This window comes from Oryctolagus cuniculus, chromosome 6, assembly GCF_051225735.1.
Source record: "Oryctolagus cuniculus isolate XC-2025 breed Fujian yellow rabbit chromosome 6, ASM5122573v1, whole genome shotgun sequence".
In the NCBI taxonomy this organism is placed as follows: Eukaryota; Metazoa; Chordata; class Mammalia; order Lagomorpha; family Leporidae; genus Oryctolagus; species Oryctolagus cuniculus.
In genome coordinates, this window is record NC_142872.1 from 168,124,542 (window position 1) to 168,151,641 (window position 27,100).

The 27,100-nt window shown below is 71.1% G+C and overlaps 2 protein-coding genes across 3 annotated transcripts; both read right to left on the reverse strand.

Moving 5' to 3' along the window:
- Nucleotides 1–255: 255 nt before the first annotated feature.
- NRBP2 (nuclear receptor binding protein 2) lies at nucleotides 256–5,874 on the reverse strand. Its single transcript, XM_089336559.1, is given in 17 exon segments — nucleotides 256–1,470; nucleotides 1,558–1,613; nucleotides 1,699–1,762; nucleotides 2,117–2,170; nucleotides 2,652–2,787; nucleotides 2,864–3,102; nucleotides 3,104–3,322; nucleotides 3,975–4,070; nucleotides 4,142–4,197; nucleotides 4,278–4,361; nucleotides 4,432–4,455; nucleotides 4,568–4,662; nucleotides 4,746–4,786; nucleotides 4,903–4,992; nucleotides 5,075–5,176; nucleotides 5,247–5,369; nucleotides 5,608–5,874. Coding segments are annotated over 17 exon segments (1,665 nt in total). The 5' UTR covers nucleotides 5,731–5,874; the 3' UTR covers nucleotides 256–1,407.
- A 2,747-nt stretch (nucleotides 5,875–8,621) lies between these two features.
- On the reverse strand, nucleotides 8,622–26,438 carry EPPK1 (epiplakin 1). 2 transcript variants are annotated; one of them, XM_070075629.2, is made up of 2 exons: nucleotides 26,302–26,438; nucleotides 8,622–22,248 (listed from the first exon to the last, which is right to left on the reverse strand). In XM_070075629.2, exon 2 carries the CDS (start codon nucleotides 22,201–22,203, stop codon nucleotides 8,884–8,886), a length of 13,320 nt encoding a protein of 4,439 aa, XP_069931730.2. In that variant the 5' UTR covers nucleotides 22,204–22,248; nucleotides 26,302–26,438; the 3' UTR covers nucleotides 8,622–8,883. The 2 variants fall into 2 exon arrangements, with proteins under 2 accessions (XP_069931730.2, XP_002724211.4); XM_002724165.6 differs by having other exon boundaries at nucleotides 26,286–26,371.
- Nucleotides 26,439–27,100: the final 662 nt, after the last annotated feature.

Here is a 27,100-nt window from a genome sequence, read left to right on the forward strand (position 1 = left end):
AAGCGCGCTGTGGTTTTGAGGAAAGTGGTTGCAAGTGCCTGAAGAAACGGTGAGAAGCTGAGCTGGGGGGGCTGCATTATAAATGGGGGGGCTGGGCGGTAAATGGCTGTGAGGGGCTGCACGGTAAACAGCTGTGGGGGGGGGGGGCTGCGCGGTAAACGGCTGTTTGCCTCAAGAACCGGTTCCGCTTTCAGGCACGTGGTGTCACCCTGAGCAGACAAAACTGAAAATGCAACGCTCAGCAGAGGCGATGGCTCGGACGCTTGGAAAATTCCGTTTAATCACGGTCCGCTGTCGCCAGCTCGCTCAGCCGGGACCTGGGCCGTGTGAGTGCTGTTAGACCCCGACCCAGCTGCAGGCGCGGGACGGCGGCCGTGTCGTGAGCAGTACTGGAATGTGTACAACGGGGGCACCGTAAGGCACGGAGACTCGAGACACCTTTGTTCTCAGGGCTGGCCTTCGGCTGGGGTCAGCCCCTAGCCCTCGGCTGACCAGGCACAAGGCTTTCTCAGGTGTGACCGACGCCGAGGGCCGAGAGGGCTGTCGTCCCGGGCGCCGTGGGAGACAGGAGCACCTCCCTGAGGCACAGGAGGGGTACTGGGGCAGACTCAAGCTCCTGGCGCTGGCCTCGAGGGCGGGGAAGGGCCGAGGCAGCCTCTGGCAGCCGACCGCCGCCCTGGTTGCAGCCAGCAGGAAGCGCCCACCACGGCAGGGCTGTGAGCTCAACCCACCCCGGCTCTGGTGGTGGGCCCGGGTCAGCCCGCCCACCCACCCGGCTGTAGCAAAGGCTGCCGTCTTGGGCCAGTGCACGCGGCCTCACGGTGGCACCAACAGGCGCAGTGGTCAGCCTTCCTCGTGGGGAGTGGACAGGCCTGGGAAGCGATCCAGGCAGGAGTGGGGGAGGCGTCCCCGGGCCGGCACCGGACTGCGCAAGGCTGACCCAGCACTTGGGTGACATGGGCCAGAGCCAGGCACCCATGTCCTGGTGGCTCCCGGCTGCCCAGGGAGGAGGGCATGAGTTTGGCCCGATGGCGGGGCTGCCGGGACAGCAGGTGGTGGACTCTGGGCAGGTGTGGGCTGGAGGGGACCTAGGTTTCGGGCACTGAAGCTTGGACTCCGGGCTCTCCCCGCTGCTTCTCCCTCCAGGTCCGGCCCTGCCCACTGCCCAGCGCCCTGCCTGACACCTGCAGGTTTGGGGGGGGAGGGGTGTGCGTGTTCTGCCGTGCAGGCCCAGTGCCCAGTCACGGGCCAGGTGTCCTCCCGAGGGCCTCCCGGCCAGAAGACCCGCGGACATAGCAGGGTGACCGTGGAGACGCAAGGGGCCCCGCCACCCCCACCCCACCCGGGGCCCACAGGGCTGCCTTCGGCAGTGCCCATGGGGCGCGCGCCCAGGCCAGGGGCTCGGCCCTAGGCTCCGCGGTGCTTGCGGAGGGTGCTCTCCAGGAAGGCGGCCAGCTTCGCCCGGTCATCCTGCGAGGGAGGGAGGCTTGGCGGGCACGCCGGCAGGCCCGCCCTGCGCCGCCCCCCGCCCGCCCGGGCGCCGCCCGCCCCGCGCACCTCGCGGACGAAGCCGTAGTGCACGAGCTGGGCGGCCAGGTCCTGGGCTTTGTCAGCTGCGGGACAGGCGGGGACCCCGGCGTGAGGTCACGGCCGCGCCCGCAGCGCCCGCCCGCCGCCCGGGGTCTCCGCGCAGCCTACTTGGGAGCAGGTCATAGGTCAGCTGCCGGTGCAGCCGGTCCTCCAGCACCAGGAGCAGCGTGAGCTGCGGGCGGGAGCTGCGGTCGGCGCGGCGGACTGGGGCCCCGCCCCCGCCGGCCCCTGCCGTCAGGCCCCGCCCCTCCCAGGCTCCGCTCCTCCCATCAAGCTCCAGCCCCTCCCCAGCCCCCCCCCCCCCCCGCTCCTCCCAGGCCTCACCTCTGCCCCTTCCCTACCATCGGGCCTGACCCCTCACAACCCAGGCCCCGCCCCTTGCCGGCCCACCCCTCCCAGGCCTCCCCCTTACCATCGGGCTCCTCCCCCAGGCCCCGCCCCTCGCCCCTGCCCCCCCCCCCACCATCGGGCCTGCCCCTCCCCTCCCGGGCTCCGCTCCTCCCATCAAGCGCCCGCCCCCGCTCACATGCCAGCGCGCCTTGTCCTCGCTCCTCTCCAGGTTACACTGCATCTGGATCACCTGCAGGCGGGAGGCCGAAACTCAGCGGCCAGCAGGACGGGCTGACGCTGCCCGAGGGCCCAGAGGGGCGGCAGAGACCGGAAACGGGGCTGTTTGCCGGGGGAACGGGGCGTCCTTGCCCCTGCTCTCTGCCGGAGCCGATGCCGGGGCTGGCGGCGTGGGGGCGGGGCGGGGCCGGGCAGGGGCTTCTGCGGGTGGACAGTGGTGCTGTCAGCAGATGCTAGCGGCCCTGGCTGGTCCGAAAGCTGGGTGGAGGGGAAGGGAGGTGGCCGGGCCTCTGCAGCCCTGCAGGTGTGGTGGTGAAGGGGGGACAGAGGAGGCTGCTTGGAGCAAGGTGGGGGAAGGGTCTTCAGGGGTGCCTCTGGTGAAACAGCCCTTGGAGCCCCGCCTCCGCGGGGGCTGGCCCTGGCCACAGGCAGCCTGGGGATGGGGCTGTGGGGGCCCCAGGGAAAACGGGGTGCACTACAGCGGCAAGACTCACCTTTCTGGTCTCTGAGTCGAAGGGTTCTGGCGTTGGGGTCTTGGCCTTCTGGGCCTCCTCGGGCTGTGGGGCCAGCGCCCGGGGCAGCCCCAGGGGCCGAGCGGCCGCGAAGTTCATCAGCGGGTAGATCCCGTTCCTGGGGTACAGCAGGCGGTAGCTGGGGCTCGGGCCTGACGGCCACCTGCTCCCCGGCCTCAAGCCAGCTCCCTCACCTGACATCTTCCAGGAATTTGTCCAGCTCCAGGAAGGACACCTCCGAGTACCTGGCACGGGGGAGGGAGTGCGTAAGCGGTGGCCGTCCAGGGCTCTCCGGAGAGGGGCCTCTCTGGCTGCGGCCGCTCACCGCCACTGCACGGGGGGCCGGGGGGGCCGGGGGACCTCCGCCATGACGGCGTGCAGATCCAGCGCCTTGGTCTTGTCCTCCACCATGTTCTCCGGCATGAGGTCTGCGGGCCGCAGGATACACGGGCGGGCTGAGCCCCAGTCCTGGGGGACGCTGCCGCGCCAGGACGCCAGGCCCAGCTGGCCGGCCACTCACACTGGTGCTGGATGAAGCAGTGGGCCGCCAGGAGCTTCAGCGAGTGCACCTCAAACAGCACGCGGTGGAACAGCAGGCTGTGGGCCGAGGGCCGGCGGGCAGGGTCCCGGGCCAGGCAGGACAGGATGAACTCCTGAGGGCGTGGGAGGAGGCCTCCTGAAACCCCGCACCCCAGGGTGCAGCCCCTCTCGCCTCAGAGTCCCAGCGGGAGCCCTGGGCGGGAATACCCAGGGAAAGGCACCCCGAGGGCAGCCAAGCCAGCCCCGACTCTGAGCGGGAGGGCACCGGCACCGCGGGCAGTGACTGCCATTATCCGGGCACACAGGCGGGCCCTACCCACAGCCCGGCCCTGCTCAGGCTCTGCCTCAGGGGCTGCATGGACCGGGCCGCCCCAGCTCCCCAGGAGCCCCTGGGGCCGCAGAGCTAACCCTTGGCCTCCGACCCGAAAGGCTTGCGCCCTACACTTGCTTTGCCCACCCTGCCCCCATCCACCTGGAGCCCCAGGTCTGGAAGCTTGGAGGTCTCGGGGCTGGGCAGACGGCGTGACGCTGTGGCTCCCTCTCTGAGCCAGCCTCGGGTCTGGGGGGGGGGGGGGGAGGTCCAGTGCGCCACGTGCCAAGGCTGTCTCTAGTGCCCTTGGCTTCACAGCGCTGATCCCCTAGGGTCCTAGGCCCCAAACCCGCCTGGGGCCCCAGCAAGGTCCTCCTCGCCGGTGGGCTTTGTGCAAGTGGTTGGCACACCCCTCGGCGGCAGCCGCAGGCCCAGAGCCCGGGCAGGCTGCTCACCCGCATGTTGGGGTCGCTCAGGGAATGCCGGGCCTGAGCCACGGCCTCCTCGGTGACCCGGGCGTCCCCGTTGGCCTGGATCTCCAGCACAGCCATCTGGGCGTGGAGAGGACAGCGGTGAGGCGGAGGCCGCCCGGCACGGAGGGGCGGGGAGCCAGGGCCAGTACCTCCAGCGCGCACATCCCGAAGGAGAAGATGTCCACGGCGGTGCCGTCGGCCACCTCTGAAAGGGAGACGCGAGGCCGGGCAGCCGGGCAGGGCCGGGCAGGGCCCGCGAGGCGCGCGCCGAGCCCCCGGACCCACCTCCGTACTCCGGGGGGAAGAAGTGCAGGTTCCGAAGCTGCTCGCGCTCCGCCAGGACCGGGCTGCGCAGATCGTCCGGGAGGGCTGCAGGGGAGCGCGGGCACTGAGCGGACGCAACCTGGCCGCAGCCAAGGCTACCCCGAGCCCCACGCACCGTTGGAGAAGATGCGGTACCACACTGCACCGGCACCGGCGGGGAGAGAGAGGCGTCAGCGCGAGGCCGCGGCGTCCACGGTCCCCGCCCGGCCCTGCCCCCGCCGCCGCGTCCGCGCCCGCGCCTGCACCCGCACCGGAGCCGATCTTGACCAGGCCGTTGTGCTGGATGAAGATGGTGTCGCTGGTCAGGTTGCCGTGAATGATCGGGGGGCTGCAGGCGTGCAGGAAGCTGCGGACGCGGGGCAGGGAGAGGCCGCGTGGTCAGGCTGCGCCCGGCCGGCGTGGGGCGCGGGCGCGCAGGCGCAGGCTCACCTGAGCGCCGACAGGATCTGCGTGCACCAGCGCTTCCAGGCCTAGCGGCGACGCACGACGCCATCGGGTGGGCTGGGGGGGGCGGCCGGGCCTGCGCAGCCCGCCCCCCCCCGCGCCCACCCCCACCCTGACCCCTGGCCCGCCCCCTCCCCCATACCCGGGCGTTCATGGCCTTGTGATTCTTCTTGGTCTTTTTCAGGAACTGCTTGAGGCTGCCCGACGACACGTACTCCGTGATGAAGACCACCTGCGTGGCGGGCGGGCTCGCGGCGGGTCCCACGGCCCGCGCCTCGCCCGCCGCGCCTCGCCCGCACCCCACCGCGGCTCACCCGCGCGCGGGTCTCCGAGGCGTCCAGCCAGTAGCGGTGCAGCTTCACGATGTTAGGGTGGTCGACGAGCGCCAGCTGCTCGAACATGGTCAGGATCTTCTCCTGGACAGGGGGCGCGGTCAGGAGCAGCGAGGGGCGGCCCGGGGCGCGGCGCGGCGGGGCCGGGTCTCACCTCGTGGGCCGCGAAGGCCTTCCTGTCGCCGAAGTGCAGCTCGTTCCACACCACCTCCACCCCCTCCTCCGCGTCCATGGCCAGGAACGTGCTCTGGATCCCGGGCATGTTCCCCTGGTTCACCTGGGCGGGGCAGCGCGCGCCGCGGGTGGGACCGGGCCCTGCGCGCGCCCGTCCCGCAGCCCCGCGCGCTCGTGGCTGGGTCCCCCAGGAGCGGTGGGCCGCATGCCAGGGCCGGATTCCGGGGACGCACGGTGGTCCAGGGAGAAGACCGGTCCTCGGAGGCCCGGGGCTTCTCTCCAGGGCGCGCGCGTCGGGCCCGCGGCGTCCGAGGCCGCCAGCGTCGCCCGCCCGCGCCCACCTGCTCCCGCCGCTTCTGCCAGCGGCCGCACGGGCTCTCCTCCAGGATCTCGCTCTCGTCCTCGCTCTCGTCCTCTCGCTCCCTCTCACGGCCCCTCCTCGGCGTCGGCTCCGGGGCCGCCATGGCTGGGCGGGCAGGCACCGCCCTTCTCGCGCCCCAGCCCCGCGTCCCGCGCCCCGGCCCCCGCCCAGCCCCGCGCCCGCCCCGGCCGAGCCGAGCCGAGCCGCCGCCGCCGCCTGAAGCCCCCACCCGCGCTCGGGAATCCGGAGGCGCGGGCGCGCGGCGGGCCGGGGGGAGGAGCCGGAGGGCAGCGCCCGCGCCCGGCCCACTCTGCGGCTCCGCCCCACCCAAGGCTGCCCCATCCCTGGCCGCTCCGTCAGAGCCTGGCCCCTAACCGCCCGAGGCCTCGTTCGGCTGCCCTGGGCCCGGGGCGCTCCGGCTATGGGCAGGAGAGACCCCAGCGCCAGCCTGAGCCTCCTAGGCCGGGGCTTCCCTGGGGCGCAGCGCGGTCGGGAACCACCCACGACCACCTTGCTGCCCCGCATCCCTACGCCGCCACTGCCGTGCCCAGTGGGAGCACACTCCGCTGAGGTGGGGAGGTCCGGTGGTCCCCCAACCTGCACCACGTGGGAGACCCGGATGGAGCTCCTGGCTCCTGGTCTCTGCCTGACCCAGACCTGGCTGTTGTGGCCATTTGGGTTGGGAACCAGAGGATGGAAGTGTGTGTGTGTGTGTGTGTGCCTGTCTGTCACTCTGCCTTTTAGATAAAATGTCTTAAAAAAGAAAAGAAAAGAAAAACTCATCTCAACATGCACCCCCTCCCACACACACACATCTGCCGACTCCCTCCCTGGGGGCTGGGGTGCCTGCTTCCTCTCCGGCTGAAACTAGCTGAACTGCTGGGCTCCCCGAACCCTGGCATCTGACCCTTTCCCACGTCCACTGCTGTCACCGTTCTGACCAGCCTGTGCCCCACACCTCCTAAAGAACTGGCCCCGACCGGCTCCCAGGAACACCTCTTGGTGTGTCTGCGTTCCCCCCAGAGGCCTGGGGCCTTGCAGTGAGAACCTGTCCCTGTAGAAGCCCTGGGCATGAGGCCCGTGGAGCCTGCCCGGCTGGCCGCAGCCCAGGCCTCAGGAGACCAAGCCTCATCTGTCCGCATGGCCGCGCCGGATGGTACCTGTGGGGGCTCTCCTGCCCGCTCTGCCCTGTGTCCCCGGCCACGGTGAGGTACCCCTTCCAGTGTAACCGCTCTGAGTTCTGAGAGTCTGCTGGCTCGTGGAAGGCCAGGACGGTCTGGGGCCTCCTGCTGGTCTCTTCTCTCTCCCAACCAGGAGGGCCGGGCCGTTGGTCCTGCCGCACCCACCCCCACTGCTCCCACCTGCTCTCGGAGAGCCCACCCCAACCTCCCCGGGCCCCAGCAGCTGAGTCCTGCTGGACAGCTCTGCCCATTGCAGGCTCAGCCAGACCCGAGGAGGCTGGCAGGCTCCCGGCCCCGGGGCAGGTCCAGCCAGGGCGCTGTGTGGCTGAGGGTGCACTCCAGAGTTGGGTGCTTGTCACGGGAGACCTGGCCCACCCATCTTGCCAGGAGTCATGTCCTGGAGAGCAGAGGTACCCCCCCTGAGGTTGGGGGGAGGGTGTCGTGTGCAGCTGTGTCTGGGGCTTTGCCCTGCGGAGAGTGGTGCTCACCCTAAACAGAGAACAGAGCCCCAGAGGAGGCCCGCCCTGGAGCCAGCCCTGACCCAGGCCTGTCCTGTGCTGGCAGTGTTGTGGCACCCCGCCCTTGCAGACAGAGGAGTGGGCACTGTGGCATGTGTGTGGGGTCCCCTGTGCCCTCTCCTGACTTCTCTGGCCCGGGGGTGTGGGATTGCCAGATGGCATGAGACTCGCCACTCCCAGAGGGGAGGACTGGGAGAAGGGCCTTGTGGGGGAGATCCTGGAGGGGCAGCGCTGGACAAAGGGCTGCCCATGCCATGTAGGGGCTGACCCGGCGCCCAGCAGCAGGCCAGGAAACCACACGGACCAGCAAAAGCTGTGAAAATGGAACTGACCGTGAGACCACTGCCCCCAGAGGGCCGGGCACAGCTCCAGGCCTGGACCTGGCCAAGGCAGGTGCTGGCCACAACCCAGGGCACCTCCTCTCAGCAGGGGGTTAACAGGACCCAGAGTCCCACATTCTGTGTGTTTATAACATCCAAGGTAAGCCCCAAGTGACTCAGCATCCAGGACTGGAAGTCTGCCCAGGGCTGAGGGGAGCAGGCCGGGCCAGTGCGAGCCTGGACCGCGGGGGGGCCCTCCACGAGCCTGCCTGTGCTGGGATCTGGAGGAGGGACCTGCAGAGGGACCACTGGCCACGAGGGGACGCAGCCCGGACTTTGAGCTGCACAGTAAACCTGTTTTCTTTACAAAAGGTGACCGGTGGCAGTTAGAGAGCGTGGCGTAACACCCAAGGCAGACAGGCAATCTCAGTGAGAGCCGCATGAAATGCCAGAAAAACACAGTGCTTGAAATAATAAATCCACCGTCTCAGCAGCCGAGTGGGGGCCCGAGGGGCGTCGGGGAAGGGGAAAGCGGCCCAGAGAGATGGCTCAGCTGGCAGGAAAGTGAGGGCGGTGGCGGCAGGCTCGGGGAGCCCGCAGCTGGACTCAAACACCAGCCAGCAGGGCTCCTGCCTGCGGGGGGCCAGGGCTCAGCACAGCAAGCAGGGCCTTAGACAGTCACGTGAAAACTCGCTCCCGTGTGGGCGTGAGAGCTCCCATCCTACAAACAGGACAGAGCCCACGCCAACGACGGCAGCCGCGCGATGAGTGCCGGGAGCGGACCACACAGACCCGAGCCTGCACCGCCTGTCGGCCCGGCCAGGGCACGGAGGCTCGAAGACCTGGTAGGGAGAGCAGAGTGTGTGTCACCCCACCACAGGCAGGCTCTCAGGACGGGGTGCCACGGTGCTAACGTTCCAGCTTTAATCTCCACATTAAGGATGTAAAGGTTTGGGTGATGAGCTTTCAAACCCCTGAAAACAAAGACAAACTTTATTGTATGCACGAACTTCGTTTTGCAAAATGCTCCAAACCAAAATGAGGCCAGCCAGGACAGAACAGGGCTCCGAACAGCCAAGGGACAGGACAATTTGGAGATGTGAAAAAAGGCAAAGAACTGAAAAAAGTACAAGGGGAAAAAATACACACAAGACGGCAGACACCGAGCAAAACAAAATGAGGAGAAAGCCGAACGCCGCGGAACACAGGAGCGGGTGCTGAGGGAACCCAAGGGCACTCACACCAGGGTGAGGGCCAGAAACAGAAGCCCGGTGTCAGGGTCGGGCACGCAGCGCTCCAGCAGCTGCAGGTAGGTGAGGTTCTCGTGCGTGTTGGGGTCGAAGAAGCCCTTGGTGTCGTCGCTCGGGTCCTGCAGCACGCGGTTCATCTCCTCGTCGAAGTAGCCGCGCTCGTAGGCCACGCCCACCGGCAGGCGGTGGCTGTGCACGGGGTCGATGATGCCGCCCGTGGCGATCTGCGCCTCCAGCAGCCGGATGCCGTGGTCGCGCACGATCAGGTCCCTCTGCATGGCCTGGAAGAGCGAGATCTGCTCGCCCGTGTAGGGGTCGGTGTAGCCCGTGACGGCGCGCTCGGCCGACAGCAGCTTCTCCCGCAGCTCGCCGCCCACCACGCCCTCGGCCACCGCCTCCTCCACCGACAGCCTGCGGTCGCGCGCCGGGTCCACGACGAAGCCGGTGGCCGCCTGCGCCTCCAGCAGCACCAGGGCGGTGCCGGGCCGCAGCACGCCCTGGCGCATGGCCTGGTAGATGCTCATCTTCTGCGGGGCGCCGGGCCGGGCCCCGGACGGCGGCAGCAGGACGCCCGCGATGCAGCCGGTGCCCTGCAGGTAGCGCCTGACCGAGTGCATCTCCGTCACCTCCTGCGGGGTCTTGGTGCCCTGCGCCAGCTCCCGCAGCGTGTCGGCGCCCAGGATGCCGGAGGCGCGCAGCTCGGCGGCGGACACCTGGCGCCGCAGCCCGCGGAAGGACACCTTGCTGAGCCGCTCCTCCGCCTCCTCCACCGCCCGCACCAGCGCGGCCACCAGGTCGGGCAGGCCCAGGGTGCCGGCCGCGTGCTGCGCCAGCAGCTCCCGCCGCCGGGCCTCGCTCACGTAGGCGGAGAACAGCACCTCCCACACGGACACCTGCCGGCCCCGGAACTGCCCGCGCTGCAGCTCCATGGTGGCCGCGCGCAGGGTCTGTTCCTGGCCGCTGCGGCTGGGGGGCGAGGCCGGAGGCCCCGAGCCGCCCTCGCCGCCCTCGCCGCCCTCGCCGCCCTCGCCGCCGCCCACCGGCTCCTCCTCGGCCTCCTCGATGATGGTGGTCAGCCTGCGGGTCAGCGCGGGCAAGGCCAGCGCCCCCGAGCCGAACTGGGCCATCAGGTGCTCACGCACGGCCGCGCTCACGTAGCTGGACTCCAACACGTCCAGCACGGGCACCGCGGGCCCCCGCAGGCGGCCCACCTTCACCTCCATGGTGGCCGCTCGCAGGGCGCCGCGAGGGTCCGAGCCGGGGCCCCCGGCGTCGGGCCCGGCCGGCAGAGAGCTGAGCGCCGAGCCCACCTCCTGCGCCGTGAGCGCGCCCGCCTGGTACCTGCGCAGCAGGTCCTGCCGCAGGCTCTCGGGCACCTCGCGGTAGAACAGGAGCTCCCACACGGACAGGCTCTGGCCGCGCAGGGCGCCCGCGGCGGGCGTCACGCGCGCGTCGCGCAGGGCGGCGCGCAGCTCCTCGCTCAGCTGGTGCACGGCCGAGCCCCGGGCGGCCAGCTGCAGCATGTACAGCCCGGTGTCGGGGTCGGGCACGCAGCGGCGCAGCAGCTGCAGGTAGGTGAGGTTCTCGTGCGTGTTGGGGTCGAAGAAGCCCTTGGTGTCGTCGTCCGGGTCCCCCAGCACGCGGCTCAGGTCCTCGTCGAAGTAGCCGCGCTCGTAGGCCACGCCCACCGGCAGGCGGTGGCTGTGCACGGGGTCGATGATGCCGCCCGTGGCGATCTGCGCCTCCAGCAGCCGGATGCCGTGGTCGCGCACGATCAGGTCCCTCTGCATGGCCTGGAAGAGCGAGATCTGCTCGCCCGTGTAGGGGTCGGTGTAGCCCGTGACGGCGCGCTCGGCCGACAGCAGCTTCTCCCGCAGCTCGCCGCCCACCACGCCCTCGGCCACCGCCTCCTCCACCGACAGCCTGCGGTCGCGCGCCGGGTCCACGACGAAGCCGGTGGCCGCCTGCGCCTCCAGCAGCACCAGGGCGGTGCCGGGCCGCAGCACGCCCTGGCGCATGGCCTGGTAGATGCTCATCTTCTGCGGGGCGCCGGGCCGGGCCCCGGACGGCGGCAGCAGGACGCCCGCGATGCAGCCGGTGCCCTGCAGGTAGCGCCTGACCGAATCCATCTCCGTCACCTCCTGCGGGGTCTTGGTGCCCTGCGCCAGCTCCCGCAGCGTGTCGGCGCCCAGGATGCCGGAGGCGCGCAGCTCGGCGGCGGACACCTGGCGCCGCAGCCCGCGGAAGGACACCTTGCTGAGCCGCTCCTCCGCCTCCTCCACCGCCCGCACCAGCGCGGCCACCAGGTCGGGCAGGCCCAGGGTGCCGGCCGCGTGCTGCGCCAGCAGCTCCCGCCGCCGGGCCTCGCTCACGTAGGCGGAGAACAGCACCTCCCACACGGACACCTGCCGGCCCCGGAACTGCCCGCGCTGCAGCTCCATGGTGGCCGCGCGCAGGGTCTGTTCCTGGCCGCTGCGGCTGGGGGGCGAGGCCGGAGGCCCCGAGCCGCCCTCGCCGCCCTCGCCGCCCTCGCCGCCCTCGCCGCCGCCCACCGGCTCCTCCTCGGCCTCCTCGATGATGGTGGTCAGCCTGCGGGTCAGCGCGGGCAAGGCCAGCGCCCCCGAGCCGAACTGGGCCATCAGGTGCTCACGCACGGCCGCGCTCACGTAGCTGGACTCCAACACGTCCAGCACGGGCACCGCGGGCCCCCGCAGGCGGCCCACCTTCACCTCCATGGTGGCCGCTCGCAGGGCGCCGCGAGGGTCCGAGCCGGGGCCCCCGGCGTCGGGCCCGGCCGGCAGAGAGCTGAGCGCCGAGCCCACCTCCTGCGCCGTGAGCGCGCCCGCCTGGTACCTGCGCAGCAGGTCCTGCCGCAGGCTCTCGGGCACCTCGCGGTAGAACAGGAGCTCCCACACGGACAGGCTCTGGCCGCGCAGGGCGCCCGCGGCGGGCGTCACGCGCGCGTCGCGCAGGGCGGCGCGCAGCTCCTCGCTCAGCTGGTGCACGGCCGAGCCCCGGGCGGCCAGCTGCAGCATGTACAGCCCGGTGTCGGGGTCGGGCACGCAGCGGCGCAGCAGCTGCAGGTAGGTGAGGTTCTCGTGCGTGTTGGGGTCGAAGAAGCCCTTGGTGTCGTCGTCCGGGTCCCCCAGCACGCGGCTCAGGTCCTCGTCGAAGTAGCCGCGCTCGTAGGCCACGCCCACCGGCAGGCGGTGGCTGTGCACGGGGTCGATGATGCCGCCCGTGGCGATCTGCGCCTCCAGCAGCCGGATGCCGTGGTCGCGCACGATCAGGCCCCTCTGCATGGCCTGGAAGAGCGAGATCTGCTCGCCCGTGTAGGGGTCGGTGTAGCCCGTGACGGCGCGCTCGGCCGACAGCAGCTTCTCCCGCAGCTCGCCGCCCACCACGCCCTCGGCCACCGCCTCCTCCACCGACAGCCTGCGGTCGCGCGCCGGGTCCACGACGAAGCCGGTGGCCGCCTGCGCCTCCAGCAGCACCAGGGCGGTGCCGGGCCGCAGCACGCCCTGGCGCATGGCCTGGTAGATGCTCATCTTCTGCGGGGCGCCGGGCCGGGCCCCGGACGGCGGCAGCAGGACGCCCGCGATGCAGCCGGTGCCCTGCAGGTAGCGCCTGACCGAATCCATCTCCGTCACCTCCTGCGGGGTCTTGGTGCCCTGCGCCAGCTCCCGCAGCGTGTCGGCGCCCAGGATGCCGGAGGCGCGCAGCTCGGCGGCGGACACCTGGCGCCGCAGCCCGCGGAAGGACACCTTGCTGAGCCGCTCCTCCGCCTCCTCCACCGCCCGCACCAGCGCGGCCACCAGGTCGGGCAGGCCCAGGGTGCCGGCCGCGTGCTGCGCCAGCAGCTCCCGCCGCCGGGCCTCGCTCACGTAGGCGGAGAACAGCACCTCCCACACGGACACCTGCCGGCCCCGGAACTGCCCGCGCTGCAGCTCCATGGTGGCCGCGCGCAGGGTCTGTTCCTGGCCGCTGCGGCTGGGGGGCGAGGCCGGAGGCCCCGAGCCGCCCTCGCCGCCCTCGCCGCCCTCGCCGCCCTCGCCGCCGCCCACCGGCTCCTCCTCGGCCTCCTCGATGATGGTGGTCAGCCTGCGGGTCAGCGCGGGCAAGGCCAGCGCCCCCGAGCCGAACTGGGCCATCAGGTGCTCACGCACGGCCGCGCTCACGTAGCTGGACTCCAACACGTCCAGCACGGGCACCGCGGGCCCCCGCAGGCGGCCCACCTTCACCTCCATGGTGGCCGCTCGCAGGGCGCCGCGAGGGTCCGAGCCGGGGCCCCCGGCGTCGGGCCCGGCCGGCAGAGAGCTGAGCGCCGAGCCCACCTCCTGCGCCGTGAGCGCGCCCGCCTGGTACCTGCGCAGCAGGTCCTGCCGCAGGCTCTCGGGCACCTCGCGGTAGAACAGGAGCTCCCACACGGACAGGCTCTGGCCGCGCAGGGCGCCCGCGGCGGGCGTCACGCGCGCGTCGCGCAGGGCGGCGCGCAGCTCCTCGCTCAGCTGGTGCACGGCCGAGCCCCGGGCGGCCAGCTGCAGCATGTACAGCCCGGTGTCGGGGTCGGGCACGCAGCGGCGCAGCAGCTGCAGGTAGGTGAGGTTCTCGTGCGTGTTGGGGTCGAAGAAGCCCTTGGTGTCGTCGTCCGGGTCCCCCAGCACGCGGCTCAGGTCCTCGTCGAAGTAGCCGCGCTCGTAGGCCACGCCCACCGGCAGGCGGTGGCTGTGCACGGGGTCGATGATGCCGCCCGTGGCGATCTGCGCCTCCAGCAGCCGGATGCCGTGGTCGCGCACGATCAGGCCCCTCTGCATGGCCTGGAAGAGCGAGATCTGCTCGCCCGTGTAGGGGTCGGTGTAGCCCGTGACGGCGCGCTCGGCCGACAGCAGCTTCTCCCGCAGCTCGCCGCCCACCACGCCCTCGGCCACCGCCTCCTCCACCGACAGCCTGCGGTCGCGCGCCGGGTCCACGACGAAGCCGGTGGCCGCCTGCGCCTCCAGCAGCACCAGGGCGGTGCCGGGCCGCAGCACGCCCTGGCGCATGGCCTGGTAGATGCTCATCTTCTGCGGGGCGCCGGGCCGGGCCCCGGACGGCGGCAGCAGGACGCCCGCGATGCAGCCGGTGCCCTGCAGGTAGCGCCTGACCGAATCCATCTCCGTCACCTCCTGCGGGGTCTTGGTGCCCTGCGCCAGCTCCCGCAGCGTGTCGGCGCCCAGGATGCCGGAGGCGCGCAGCTCGGCGGCGGACACCTGGCGCCGCAGCCCGCGGAAGGACACCTTGCTGAGCCGCTCCTCCGCCTCCTCCACCGCCCGCACCAGCGCGGCCACCAGGTCGGGCAGGCCCAGGGTGCCGGCCGCGTGCTGCGCCAGCAGCTCCCGCCGCCGGGCCTCGCTCACGTAGGCGGAGAACAGCACCTCCCACACGGACACCTGCCGGCCCCGGAACTGCCCGCGCTGCAGCTCCATGGTGGCCGCGCGCAGGGTCTGTTCCTGGCCGCTGCGGCTGGGGGGCGAGGCCGGAGGCCCCGAGCCGCCCTCGCCGCCCTCGCCGCCCTCGCCGCCCTCGCCGCCGCCCACCGGCTCCTCCTCGGCCTCCTCGATGATGGTGGTCAGCCTGCGGGTCAGCGCGGGCAAGGCCAGCGCCCCCGAGCCGAACTGGGCCATCAGGTGCTCACGCACGGCCGCGCTCACGTAGCTGGACTCCAACACGTCCAGCACGGGCACCGCGGGCCCCCGCAGGCGGCCCACCTTCACCTCCATGGTGGCCGCTCGCAGGGCGCCGCGAGGGTCCGAGCCGGGGCCCCCGGCGTCGGGCCCGGCCGGCAGAGAGCTGAGCGCCGAGCCCACCTCCTGCGCCGTGAGCGCGCCCGCCTGGTACCTGCGCAGCAGGTCCTGCCGCAGGCTCTCGGGCACCTCGCGGTAGAACAGGAGCTCCCACACGGACAGGCTCTGGCCGCGCAGGGCGCCCGCGGCGGGCGTCACGCGCGCGTCGCGCAGGGCGGCGCGCAGCTCCTCGCTCAGCTGGTGCACGGCCGAGCCCCGGGCGGCCAGCTGCAGCATGTACAGCCCGGTGTCGGGGTCGGGCACGCAGCGGCGCAGCAGCTGCAGGTAGGTGAGGTTCTCGTGCGTGTTGGGGTCGAAGAAGCCCTTGGTGTCGTCGTCCGGGTCCCCCAGCACGCGGCTCAGGTCCTCGTCGAAGTAGCCGCGCTCGTAGGCCACGCCCACCGGCAGGCGGTGGCTGTGCACGGGGTCGATGATGCCGCCCGTGGCGATCTGCGCCTCCAGCAGCCGGATGCCGTGGTCGCGCACGATCAGGTCCCTCTGCATGGCCTGGAAGAGCGAGATCTGCTCGCCCGTGTAGGGGTCGGTGTAGCCCGTGACGGCGCGCTCGGCCGACAGCAGCTTCTCCCGCAGCTCGCCGCCCACCACGCCCTCGGCCACCGCCTCCTCCACCGACAGCCTGCGGTCGCGCGCCGGGTCCACGACGAAGCCGGTGGCCGCCTGCGCCTCCAGCAGCACCAGGGCGGTGCCGGGCCGCAGCACGCCCTGGCGCATGGCCTGGTAGATGCTCATCTTCTGCGGGGCGCCGGGCCGGGCCCCGGACGGCGGCAGCAGGACGCCCGCGATGCAGCCGGTGCCCTGCAGGTAGCGCCGCACGGCCTCGCTGTCCTGCAGCTGCTGCACGGTGCGCGTGCCGGCCTGCAGCTCCTGCAGCGTCTCTTGGCTGATCACGGCTGCCTGCAGAAGCTCGGCGGCTGTGACCTGCTTCCTGATGCCTGTGAACCACAGCTGCTGGCTGCCCGCCTCCTTCTCCTCGATCAGCTGCAGAACGGCATCCCTGACCCTGCCCAGCGCCTCGGCGGTGTGGGTCCTGTACAGCCGCACCAGCTCCCGCTTCCTCTCCTCGGTCACGTACTCCGAGTTCAGCAGCTCCCACACGGAGCGCCTCTGGCCTCTGTACTTTCCCACCGTGATGTGCACCTGCTCCTCCTGCAGAGCCCTCCTGGTTGCCTCGTCCACGTACTCAGCGTGCTCTGGGCCCTGGACCACAGGGAACAGCGCCCAGCCTGTCTCCTGCTGGGTCCGGCACCGCTCCTGCAGCTCCTGGTATGTGACTTTCTCCTGCGTGTTGGGGTCCAGAAACCTCTTCTTCATGCGCTTCTGGTCTGCCACCAGCGGGTACACGTCCTCTTGCAGGCAGCCGCGCCTGTAGGCCGTGTCCAGCGGGAGCCGGTGGTGGTGCAGAGGGTCCAGGACACCCCCTGTGGCCAGCTGCACCTCCAGCAGCCTCAGGGCTTCCTCCTTCTGCACGAGCTGCTTCTTCATGGCCTGGAACAGGGGGATGGTGTCCCCGGTATCCGGGTCCACGTAGCCTTTGGCGGCCTGCTCGGCGTTCAGGAGGCTCTCCCGCAATTCCTGTGCTACCAGGCCGGCAGCCAGGGCCTCGTCCACGGAGAGCCTCTGGTGGGTGCAGGGGTCCAGCAGGAACCCGGTGGCGGCCTGGGCCTCCAGCAGCTGAGCCGCGATGCCTGCAGGGATGAGCTCTTTCCTGCTGGCGTCATGGAAGCTCAAGACGGCCTGGGTGGTGGGGACGGTGACCCCGGCAATGCAGCCGCGGCCCTCCAGGAAGGTCTTCACGCCCTCCAGGCTGCTGAGGGCCTGCTCGCCGCTCTCCCCACTGCGAAGTGTGTCCAGGGTCTTTTTGTCGATGATGCCGGCGTTGAATAATTCTGCCGCCGTCACCTGCCCCCCCGGGGCTGCCACCGTGATTCCTTGGCTCTGTGTCTCCGTCTCCTCTACGGCGGCGGTGATGATCTCCAGCAGCTGTTCCAGGCTCAGGCTCTGGGCCCGGTACTGCTGCACAAGTTCCCGCTTCCTCTCCTCGGAGAAGTACACAGAGGACAGCAGGTCCCAGAAGGACAGAGTCTGGCCGGCAAACCTGCCCACACGCACCGGCAGCGTTCGGGACAGCAGAGCCCGCCTGGTGGCCTCGTCGATGTAGGAGTAGGTTTCTCCCTTCTTCACGATTTGTAGCAGGTGCAGGCCCGTGTCGGGGTCGGGCACGCAGCGCTCCAGCAGCTGCAGGTAGGTGAGGTTCTCGTGCGTGTTGGGGTCGAAGAAGCCCTTGGTGTCGTCGCTCGGGTCCTGCAGCACGCGGTTCATCTCCTCGTCGAAGTAGCCGCGCTCGTAGGCCACGCCCACCGGCAGGCGGTGGCTGTGCACGGGGTCGATGATGCCGCCCGTGGCGATCTGCGCCTCCAGCAGCCGGATGCCGTGGTCGCGCACGATCAGGTCCTTCTGCATGGCCTGGAAGAGCGAGATCTGCTCGCCCGTGTAGGGGTCGGTGTAGCCCGTGACGGCGCGCTCGGCCGACAGCAGCTTCATGTAGGTTTCCCTGCCGAACATCCCCGCTTCGAAGGCCTGCTCCACGGTCAGCTTCCGGTTCTCCACGGGGTCGATGATGAAGCCGGTGGCCGCCTGCGCCTCCAGCAGCACCAGGGCCGTGCCGGGCCGCAGGATGTGCCGCCTCAGGGCCTCGGGGATGCTCAGCTTCTCCCTGGTGCTCTGGATGAGGACCCCGGCAATGAAGTTGCCACCTTCCAGGGACTGCCGCACGCTGCGCATCTGGGTCACCTCCTGCACCGTCTTCTTCCCCTCCTTCAGCTCGTCCAGCGTCTTCTTATCGATCAGCTGGGACCTGAACAGGTCCCTGGCCGACACCTGCTTCCGGAGCCCCCTGAAGGTGGCCTCCTGGGGCTGCTTCTCCGCGGCCTCCACCAGGGCCGTGACCGCGCTGACCACCTGCCGCAGGGCTGCTGCCCGGCCGGACCGACAGAGGGCGGCCAGCTCCCGCCGCCTGTCGGCGCCCACGTACTCGGAGTGCAGCAGGTCCCAGAGCGAGACGCTGTGCCCCTGGAACCTCCCCAGGCTGACGGCCACCTTCATGGCCCTCAGCGCCACGGCGGTGTGCTCGTCCACCTCCAGAGCGGCGGCCTGGGGGAGCGGCAGCAGCCACAGGCCGGTGTCAGCATCCAGCTCGCACCGCTCCTTGAGCTGCTGGTACGTCACCTCGGCCCGGGTGTTGGGGTCAAAGAAGAACTTTCTGCCCTCGTCCGTGGCAGTCAGTTCCCGATGCGTCTGCTCATCCACGAGGCCCAGTTTGCAGGCCCCTGCCAGGGGCAGGTGCACCCCGTGGACGGTGTCCATCACGCCCCCCGTGGCCAGCTGCACCTGCAGGAGAGGGAGGCCCTCGCTCTGGGGCACGAGCCCCTTCTCCATGGCCTGCCACAGGGACAGGGTGCCCCCGGAGTAGGGGTCCGCGTACCCAGCCACAGCCTGCTCGGCCTGCCTGAGCCGCTCGCTCATCTCCCTGTCCACGAGGCCGGCCCTCACTGCATTGTCCACCGACAGTCTCTGGTTAGTCTCGGGGTCCACGAGGGAGCCGGATGCCACCTGGGCCTCCAGTAGCCTCTGGCCCAGGCCCGGGGGCAGGAGCCCGTCCCTCACAGCCTGGGCGATGCTGGCCTTGGCCCCTGAGGGCTGCAGCCGCACGCCGGCCACACAGCCTGTGCCCCACAGGCAGGCCCGCATGGCAGGCTGCTCGGCCACCTCCGAGGGCGACTGTGTGCCCCGTGCCAGCGCCTCCAGGGTCTCCTGGGTGATGACCTCGGCGTCCCGCAGCCAGGCGGCAGGGACCTCGCCCCGCGGGCCGGGCAGCGCGACATGGGTGTGGGCCAGGAGCTCTGCCCCCTGCACCCAGCTGCGCACGGTGGCCTGCAGCTGCGGCACGGGGGTCCGCCCCACCCGCACGTCCTCCAGCAGGGCCCTGCGCTGCTCCTCGGTGAAGTGGCACGAGCTCAGGAGGTCCCAGAGGGAGCGGCCGTCCTCCGTCCCCGGCGTGGCCCGCAGGGTCTCCTGCAGCTGCGCGTCACTGGGGAGGGCGGGCGCACCCTCCAGCAGCGGCAGCAGGTGCAGGCCGGAGGCCTCGTCCGGCAAGCACTGTTCCAGCAGCTGGGCGTAGCTGGTCCGGCCTTGGCCGTCTGCGGTGGGGAAGGTCTCAGGTGAGCCGGACAGGGCCGTGCCGGTCTCCTCATCGATGCAGCCGCGCTGGACGGCCACGGGCAGGGGTAGGTGGTGGTGGCCTCTGGGGTCGACGACGCCCCCCGTGGCCACCTGGGCCTCCAGGAGGCGGGTGGCCTGCTCCACGGGGACGAGGCCCTTCTTCATGGCCTGGAACAGGGACACCCGCTTGCCAGAGAAGGGGTCCCTGAAGCCGACGATGGCGTCCTCGGCCCACCTCAGCCTGCCGTACAGCTCAGGCCCCACCACCCCCCTGCGCACAGCCTCGTCCACTGACAGGCTCTCCCGGCTGCAGGGGTCCCTGACAGCCCCCGTGGCCGCCTGGGCCTCCAGCAAGGGCAGGGCCACACTGGGCGCCAGGAGCTTCTGCTCCATGGCCTGGTACAGGCTGAGGTGCCGGCCGGAGGGCTGCAGCAGCACGCCCCCCACGACGCCCGAGCCCCGCAGGCACCTGCGCACACTGTCCACGCGGAGCAGGGCCTCGGGGCTGACCGCCCCCTCCAGCACCTGGTCCAGGAGCTCCTCGTCGATGACGCCGGCCTCCAGCAGCTGGTGGGCGGGGACCTGGCCCCGCAGCGCAGGCAGAGTGACGCCCGCCCAGCGCCGCGCCTCCGTCTCCAGCAGCCGTGCCACCTGCTGCAGCGTGAGCCTGCGCAGCCGGTACTGCCGCAGCAGCTGCCGCCGCCGGGCCTCACTGAAGAGCTCCGAGTTGACGAGCTCCCAGGCAGACACCGCCCGCCCCTGGAAGCGCCCGTGCTTCATGGGCAGCAGCAGGCTCTGGAGGGCCTGCCGGGTGGCCCCGTCCACCAGCTGGGGCTGCCGGCCGCTGAGCGGCAGCAGGCGCAGGCCCGTCTCGGGGTCCTCCACGCAGCGCTCCAGCAGCTGCAGGTAGGTGAGGTTCTCGTGCGTGTTGGGGTCGAAGAAGCCCTTGGTGTCGTCGTCCGGGTCCAGCAGGACAGAGTTCATCTCCTCGTCGAAGTAGCCGCGCTCGTAGGCCACGCCCACCGGCAGGCGGTGGCTGTGCACCGGGTCAACGATGCCGCCCGTGGCGATCTGCGCCTCCAGCAGCCGGATGCCGTGGTCACGCACGATCAGGTCCTTCTGCATGGCCTGGAAGAGCGAGATCTGCTCGCCCGTGTAGGGGTCGGTGTAGCCCGTGACGGCGCGCTCGGCCGACAGCAGCTTGGCGAACACGTCGGGCCCGATGACGCCGGCCCTTAGCGCCTCCTCCACGGAGTACCTCTTGTTTTCTTTCGGCTCGATGACAAAGCCGGTGGCTGCCTGTGCCTCCAGGAGGACGAGGGCAGTACCCGGCCTGAGGAGCCCCCTGCCGCGGGCCTCGTAGATGCTGAGCCGCTCCTGGGTGCTGGGCAGCAGCAGGCCAGCGATGCAGCCGGTGCCCTGCAGGTACCTCCGCACCGAGTCCAGGCTGCCCACCGCCTGGGCCGTGGTCTGCCCCCGCTGCAGCTGCTCATACAGGTCCCGGCTGATGATCTCGGCCGTCAGCAGGTCCCCCGGGGTCACGGCGTCCCGCAGCCCGGCGAAGGTGACCCTGGCGGCGGCCTGCTCGGCGCCGGCCTTCAGCTCGGCCGCCAGCTCCTCCATGGAGAGGGCCCCTGCCTGGTACCGCTGGGTCAGCGATACCCTCTGCTCTGCGGAGACGGCCTCGGAGAAGAGCAGCTCCCAGAGGGACACGGGCCGGCCCCGGAGCTTCCCCACGGACACCTCGGTGCTGGCCGTGCTCAGGGCCTGCCGCGTGCGGTGCTCGAGAAACGGGCGTGCGGGGGACTCTTCTCCACGGGGCTCCCCCGAGAGGGGCAGGAAGGCCAGCCCCGTCTCGGGGTCGGTGACGCAGCGGGCCAGCAGCTGCCCGTAGCTCAGGCTGTCGTGCGTGCAGGGGTCTGAGAAGCCAGCGGCCTGCGGGAGGTGCCGCCGTGTCTCCTCGTCCAGACAACCACAGCGCAGGGCGGCCTCCAGGGGCAGCCGGAGTCTGCGGGCCGGACACACCAGCCCACCCGTGGCCAGCTGGGCGTCCAGGAGGCGCAGAGCCAGCGGCCTGTCCACCAGCCCCTTCTGCATGGCCTGGAAGAGAGAGACTCGGGAGCCACTGAAGGGGTCGTGGTAGCCGGTCACCGCGTGCTCTGCCGCCAGGAGCCGGTGGTGGAGCTCCGGGCCGACCAGGCCTGCCCTGACCGCCTCCTCCACCCACAGCTGGCGGCCCGTGGCGGGGTCCACCAGGGTGCAGGTGGCGGCCTGTGCCTCCAGGAGTGGGAGCACGGCGCCCAGAGGGAGCAGGTGCTCGGAGGCAGCCTGGAAGAAGCCCTTCGTGTGGCCTGTGGGCAGCAGGACGACCCCCACCACACCACCGGTGCCCTCCAGGTATCGCCTCACCTCGGGCCGGGCGCCCACCTCCCCCACGGCCAGCCTGCCCTCCTGCAGGCCCTGGACCGCCTCCTGGTCCAGGATTCCCGCCTCCAGCAGCTCGCCGGCACTCACTGCCCTGCCCAGCGTGTGGAAGGTGACCCTCAGGGGCAGCAGTGCCAGCCCCGAGCCAGGGGCCTGCACACACCTGCTCAGCAGTGTGCCGTATGGCAGCCGCTCCAGGGTGTTGGGATCCAGGAAGCCTGGGGCGCCGGTGCCCGGCTCCGGCTGCAGCTCCGGCTCCACCAGGCCCTGCCACGTCTCCTGGTCCAGGAAGCCCTGCTGGCAGGCTAGGTCCGGGGCCACTCGGACGCCCCGAGCAGGGTCTATGAGGCCACCTGTGGCCAGCTGGGCATCCAGCCAGCTCCACCCCAGGGCCCTGTCCACAACCTCCTTCCCAATGGCCTGGAAGAGGGCCAGCTTCCCGCCCCCGTAGGGGTCAGGATAGCCGGTGACCGCGCGCTCCGCGGCCAGCAGCCTCTCCTTCAGCTCCAGCCCCACCAGGCCCTGCCGGAGGGCTTCGGACACGGGGAGCAGCTGGCCCCTGCTGGGGTCCACCAGGCCCCCTGTGGCCGCCTGTGCCTCCAGCAGAGCTAGCCCAAGCCCGGCAGGCAGCAGGCCCTGCTTCATGGCCGCGTAGACGCTCTGCACCTGGCCCGAGGCCTCCGCATACACCCCAGCGATGCTCCTGGCCTCTGCAGAGCTGGTGCCGGGCTCTGGGCCAGGCTTCATGGTCCTGGGGACGCCGGCCGGCTCGGTGCCCCCACTGGTGAGGATGTCAAGAGGAGGAGAGGCGAGGCCGTTCATTGCCGGTGCCTGGTCCTGGAGAGCTCACCAAGCCGCACTCGTGTCCTGCAGGGACAGAAGCCTCGGTCAGAGACCCTGGATGGCCAGGGTGGCTGGGAGGGGACACTGTCCCAGGGTTAATCCCCGCCCCTCTGCGCAGGATGAGCCCTGGGACCACCTCCAAATGCCCAGGGTGGAGGGGTCCTGGGCAGCCACGTCTGCTCGCGGGAACAGCTCCCCCCTGGGGCACGAGCCCCACTCAGTGGGTGCTCCCCAGCCCTGCAGGCCCCTGTGCGGGCAGCGAGGGGTCCTCAGGGGGCCCAGAGGGCGTGAGCACAGGGGCCGGGTGAGGGGCTCTCTCTGTCTCGGGGGAAGCAGGGGTCTGTGTGTCCACGCCACCCTGGGTCCCCCTCTGGCCCGCCCTGCTGAGCGCCTTGCCCCGCCCCTCAGCCTCAGCGTCTGCCTCCTGCCCTCCCCTGGGTGGTCTCACGGGTCAGCAGCACCTGCCTCCTTCCACCTTCCCCACGTGGCGGCCACCCTGCAGGAGGCCTCTGCCTGGGACCCAGGCTCCCTGACAGCCCCACCCCCGGGCCCCTCCTCCGCCTGCCCTCACCCACGCGTGCCCTGGAGGGCCCTGGTCCTACGCTGAGGCTGCTCCGTCAGCCTCGCCTCCCCACCTGACTTCCTGCCCCTTTCCAGCGGGCTGCACTGGTGCCCTAGACAGCTCCTGCGAAGGCAGCCTTATTTGGAAACAGGATCCCTGCTGACCTAAGCGAGGTGAGGTCACAGCCTTGTAACACGGCCCTGGGAGGATGCAGGCGGAGTAGGCGGCTGACGCAGGCACCAGGGGCAGCCGCGGCAGGCAGGATCCTGCCCCGGCCCCACCCGCACCTGCGTTTCAGACGTGTGGCCCTGGCATCCGTTCCCTGGGCCTTCACGCCCGTTCCGCGTCTCTGCGGCCCCTTCCTGGGCTCGCCGGCTCCTTGCACCTGCCTCCGCCCCTCGGAACCCCTTGCGGACCCCTCTCGGCCCACATCCAGTCCTGCTGGAAGCTTCCGTCCACCGGGAGCCTGCCTGCACCCTTGCCCCTCAGCTCCCAGGGTCTCGGGCGACGCGGGCCCCGCCTCCCCGCAGCACCCAACTCCTGCCCCCAGCTCGCAGGCAGTCTGGACCTGGGGGAGCTCCTCCCCGTGGTGGTCCTGCTCGGCTGTTGTTTACCCGTCAAAGCAGAGACCCCCCAGCAGCTTTCAGCCCCCAGAATCTGCAGCTTGAGCTCAGAACCAGGCATCCAGCTGGACACAGGCACCCTCTGGGCGATCTCAGGGGTCCCACACCCTCGCAGACTGACACAGGGGCCAGCCTGGCCTCTCTCCCTGGCCCCACAAGGGCCACCGCAGCTCCACGCCAGGCGACCCACTCCTGCCTTCTTGCTCCTGCGTGCCTGGGCCGGCTCCTACCCGGCCACCCCACTGCCCTCTGCCCTCCCAGCAACACACCAGTCTGGAATGTGCTCAGGGTGACGGGCCAGGGCAGGGGCTTTGGTGGCACAGGGACAAGCCGGGGCCTGATGTCCCCTGGACCCGGGGGTGGCCAGCCTGCCAGACGTCCTCTGGGGCTGTAGGTCTCAGCCCCAGCTCAGGAGAGCCATGGCTAGTGCCGCCCTGCAGCCCCAGGGCACCCCCTCCTGGGCAGCCAATGGCCACACCTGCAGCCCACCCCTTCCCAGCAAGATCTCACCCCTCCCTGGCACAGATCTGGTCCTGAGCCCTCCCCAGGCGTCTTGCCCTGCTACTCAGAGTCCTGGCCATTGGTGCTAGGACCAAGCAGCCTCCTCAGCGTGGCTGGGGTCGGTGGTCACCTGGAGGGCGTGGCCCTGTGGCTCTGCTCTCCAAAGGGGGGCATACTCGGGATGCAAACCCTGGCTGGCTAGAGATGCGGGAGTGGGGGGCGTGCTGCAGGGCCAGGGTGGGGGCCTCACCAAAGGCAGGGCCCCAGTGGCACTGGGGGGCACCCTGACACCTGGCTCCATGTACCCCCAAGTCCCTGCCCCTGTCGGAGCGCCCCCCTCAGGCCAGAGCCCCTTCTACAGCACCTGCCCTGAGGGGTCTGCTGCCACTGACAGGTCCCCAGAACCCAGCCTGGGACCCCCAACCCGGAAGGGCTGCAGGAGCCCAGCACGGGAGCCTGAAGCCCAGGGTTGGGACGGCCACCGTGGGAGGGACCCAGCAGGTGGGAGCCTGGAGGTGACCGGCAGCCAAGGCAGGGACCCCCGGCCACCACAGAGGGTTCCGGGAACAGCTGCCAGACGAAGCTGGGGCGGCCGTAAGGGTGACCCGACCTGAGCAAGAGGCACGGACACGGTTCTCAGGCCAAGGTCCCCCAGCCTAGCCCCGGGTCCAGAGCAGACACCAAGAAGGACCCCTCCCCCCGCTGCCAGGGAGTGTGGCCACAGGAGCAGGGACCACGTGGCGGAGCGCCTGGAGGCCCCCCGGGGCCCTGGGCCAGGCTGGCTCGCAGTGGGGCCGTGGGCCTCTCCGTAGCCCCCTCCCTTGACCTTAAGTGTCTGTGTGGGGTGGGCGGTGTCCTTGGGAGTTCCCTGGCCTTAGCAGAAACGCCGCCCGGTGAGGAAAGCCAGGAGCAGAGCCGTGCAGCTCACCGCGGGCCACTGGCCACAGCGTGCGTGCCGCCCGGAGGCTGCTGGCCTCTCAGGATGACCCACAAGGCCCAGCTCCCAGGGAGCACCCCAGATGGCTTTTCCCAGAAGGGCCACATGGGTGCAGGAACGGAGGTCTGGGGTGACCAGCAGTGACTGCCCAACACCCCTGGCGATCCACAGCTCTGTGCCAGGGACATGACCAGCCCCACGGAGCCAAGGGCCTCTGGCCACTTTCACCAGGGACGAAAGGCAGACAGGGGTCACTGTGGGGTCACAGCTGACCGCTAGGAGAAGGCATGGCCGCCTCGTTTGGGGTGGGCATGGGCCCCGGTGGCTAGCAGTACCTGCCCTCCCAGTGCCCGTAGTTCTGCTGGCCTGGGAGGGACCTTCAGGGAGGAGGGCCAGGCCAGGTCCCAGGGAGCCTCCCCCAGGTGTGCAGAGGGGGACTGTGGTGGACTGGTGACAGCAGGGGCAGTGGGTGCCTGCAGCAGCCCCCGGAGGCTGGTTCAGGGGTGTGGCTGTGGCGCTGGTGGGCACAGGCCCAGACCAGCCCTCAGGGACCAGGGGGACACAACGGGCCAGCACCCGCCTCGCCCACCGCACCTCCTCCCTCCCTGTTGTGGGGGCCACGGTCTCACACTCTGCTCCGAGAACCCAGCCTGGGCACGTGGCTACCCACTGCACAGGGCCTGCCCTCCCGGTGAGCCCGTGTGACTCACACCGGACACTGTCCAGGTCTGAGGCATGAGCCGGGGACAGGACTGCCCCTTGATCTCCGGCCAGGATGTGGTGGGGGGAGAGGGCAAGAGTCTCCTGCCCAGCACAGGCACTGCAGGCCATGCAGGGCAGCGGTGGCCAGGAAGGGGTCCAGGGCTCTGGAGAAGGCCAGAGCTCAGGGCAGGTGGGGGAGGAAGTGCGCAGGGGGCTGGGGAGGAGGCGGGGGCTGCACGGAAGGGCAGGCGGCCCCTCCAGTCTGGGACAAGGAGCAGGCATTTGCTGCGGGCCCACGTGGGCCAGGTCCAAAGGGAACCAGGAGGCTGGGCAGCGGGCCCAGAACCCCACCCACCTGCTCCCTGGCCCTGCAGACAGACCAGAGCCGGGGGCAGGACGGCAGGTAGGGACAGAAACAGGGTGCCCCCGCCTCTGCCTCTACCTCGGAAGGCCTGGAGCGCACCCTGCGTGGGGCCGCGGGCCGCGCCAGTGCTCCGGATGGGTCCGCCCCGTCCCCTTCCTGCAGTCCCCCCGCCCCGCCCCCCCTAACTCATCCCACCCGGAAAGCTGGGTCAGCGAGATCTCCGCCAGGCCTCAGCCTCCTCTCGCGCCGGGCGCAAGGGCTCCGCGCCGGCCCCGAGCCCCGGGCCCCGGGCCGGCTGCGCCCCGCACCCGCCGGCGCGCAGGTGTTTCGGTTTCGCCCGGTGGCCGCCCCGCCCCCGGCCCGCGTCCGCACCTGCACCTTTGCGCACCTGCCGAACGCTCCTCAGTCCGCAGTGGCTCCGCGCCCGCGCCGCCCGCCTTTAACTCGGAGCAGGCCCCTCCCGCGGCGGCTCCGCCTTCCTCTGGGGGCCGGGGCGCGGCGGCCGCCAGGTCGAGGACGCCAGCGGGGTGGGGCGGGCAGGTACCGGGAACTCGGGCGCGCCGGGCGACTGTGAGCACCCCCGGGCTAGGAGGGGCTGCCGAGCGCCAGGGACCCTCCCCTCGACCCCCCCGCCCCCCGCAGAGTCACCGCGAAGGAACGCGGCAGGCGCTGGGGCGGGGGCGGGGGCGGTCACCTGCTGTATAGGGCCGCGGCCGGGAGCAGGGACTTCCCGCCTAAGGGCTGGGCGCGCAGATCCGCGGCCCCTGCTCTCTGCTGCCTGCAGGGCCCCTGGGGCCGGTGTCCTGGCGGCGTGGCCTCAGCCAGCAGCTGGCAAGTGGGGGGTGCGTTAATGGTCACAGAAGGTTCCTGGCCCCCACCCCACCCCGTTCAGACCAGGGCCTCAGCCTCGCCCCCTCTGAAGGTCCTGAGGCCCTGGCCACTCCCTGGCCCTATGTCCAGTCCCAGCCCTCACGCCTTGCCAGCCAGCTGCCTCCAGCACACGTGTGAGGGCATTTCAAGGCCACCCTCGCCACACTGGAGTGCTGGGCTGCTGGGGAGGCTCTATGGCTGCACCCTCCCCCGAACTCACCCCCACACCTGCTCACTAGGGCCAGCTGCGTGCTCGCCCCTAATGTGTCCCCACTCTGGCCAAACAGTGAGGTTGCTGCTGGCCACAGTGGCGACCT

Bases quoted from the DNA above. Each gene is read 5' to 3' on its own strand.
- EPPK1 (XM_070075629.2), bottom strand. From the start codon at position 22,203: ATGAACGGCCTCGCCTCTCCTCCTCTTGACATCCTCACCAGTGGGGGC.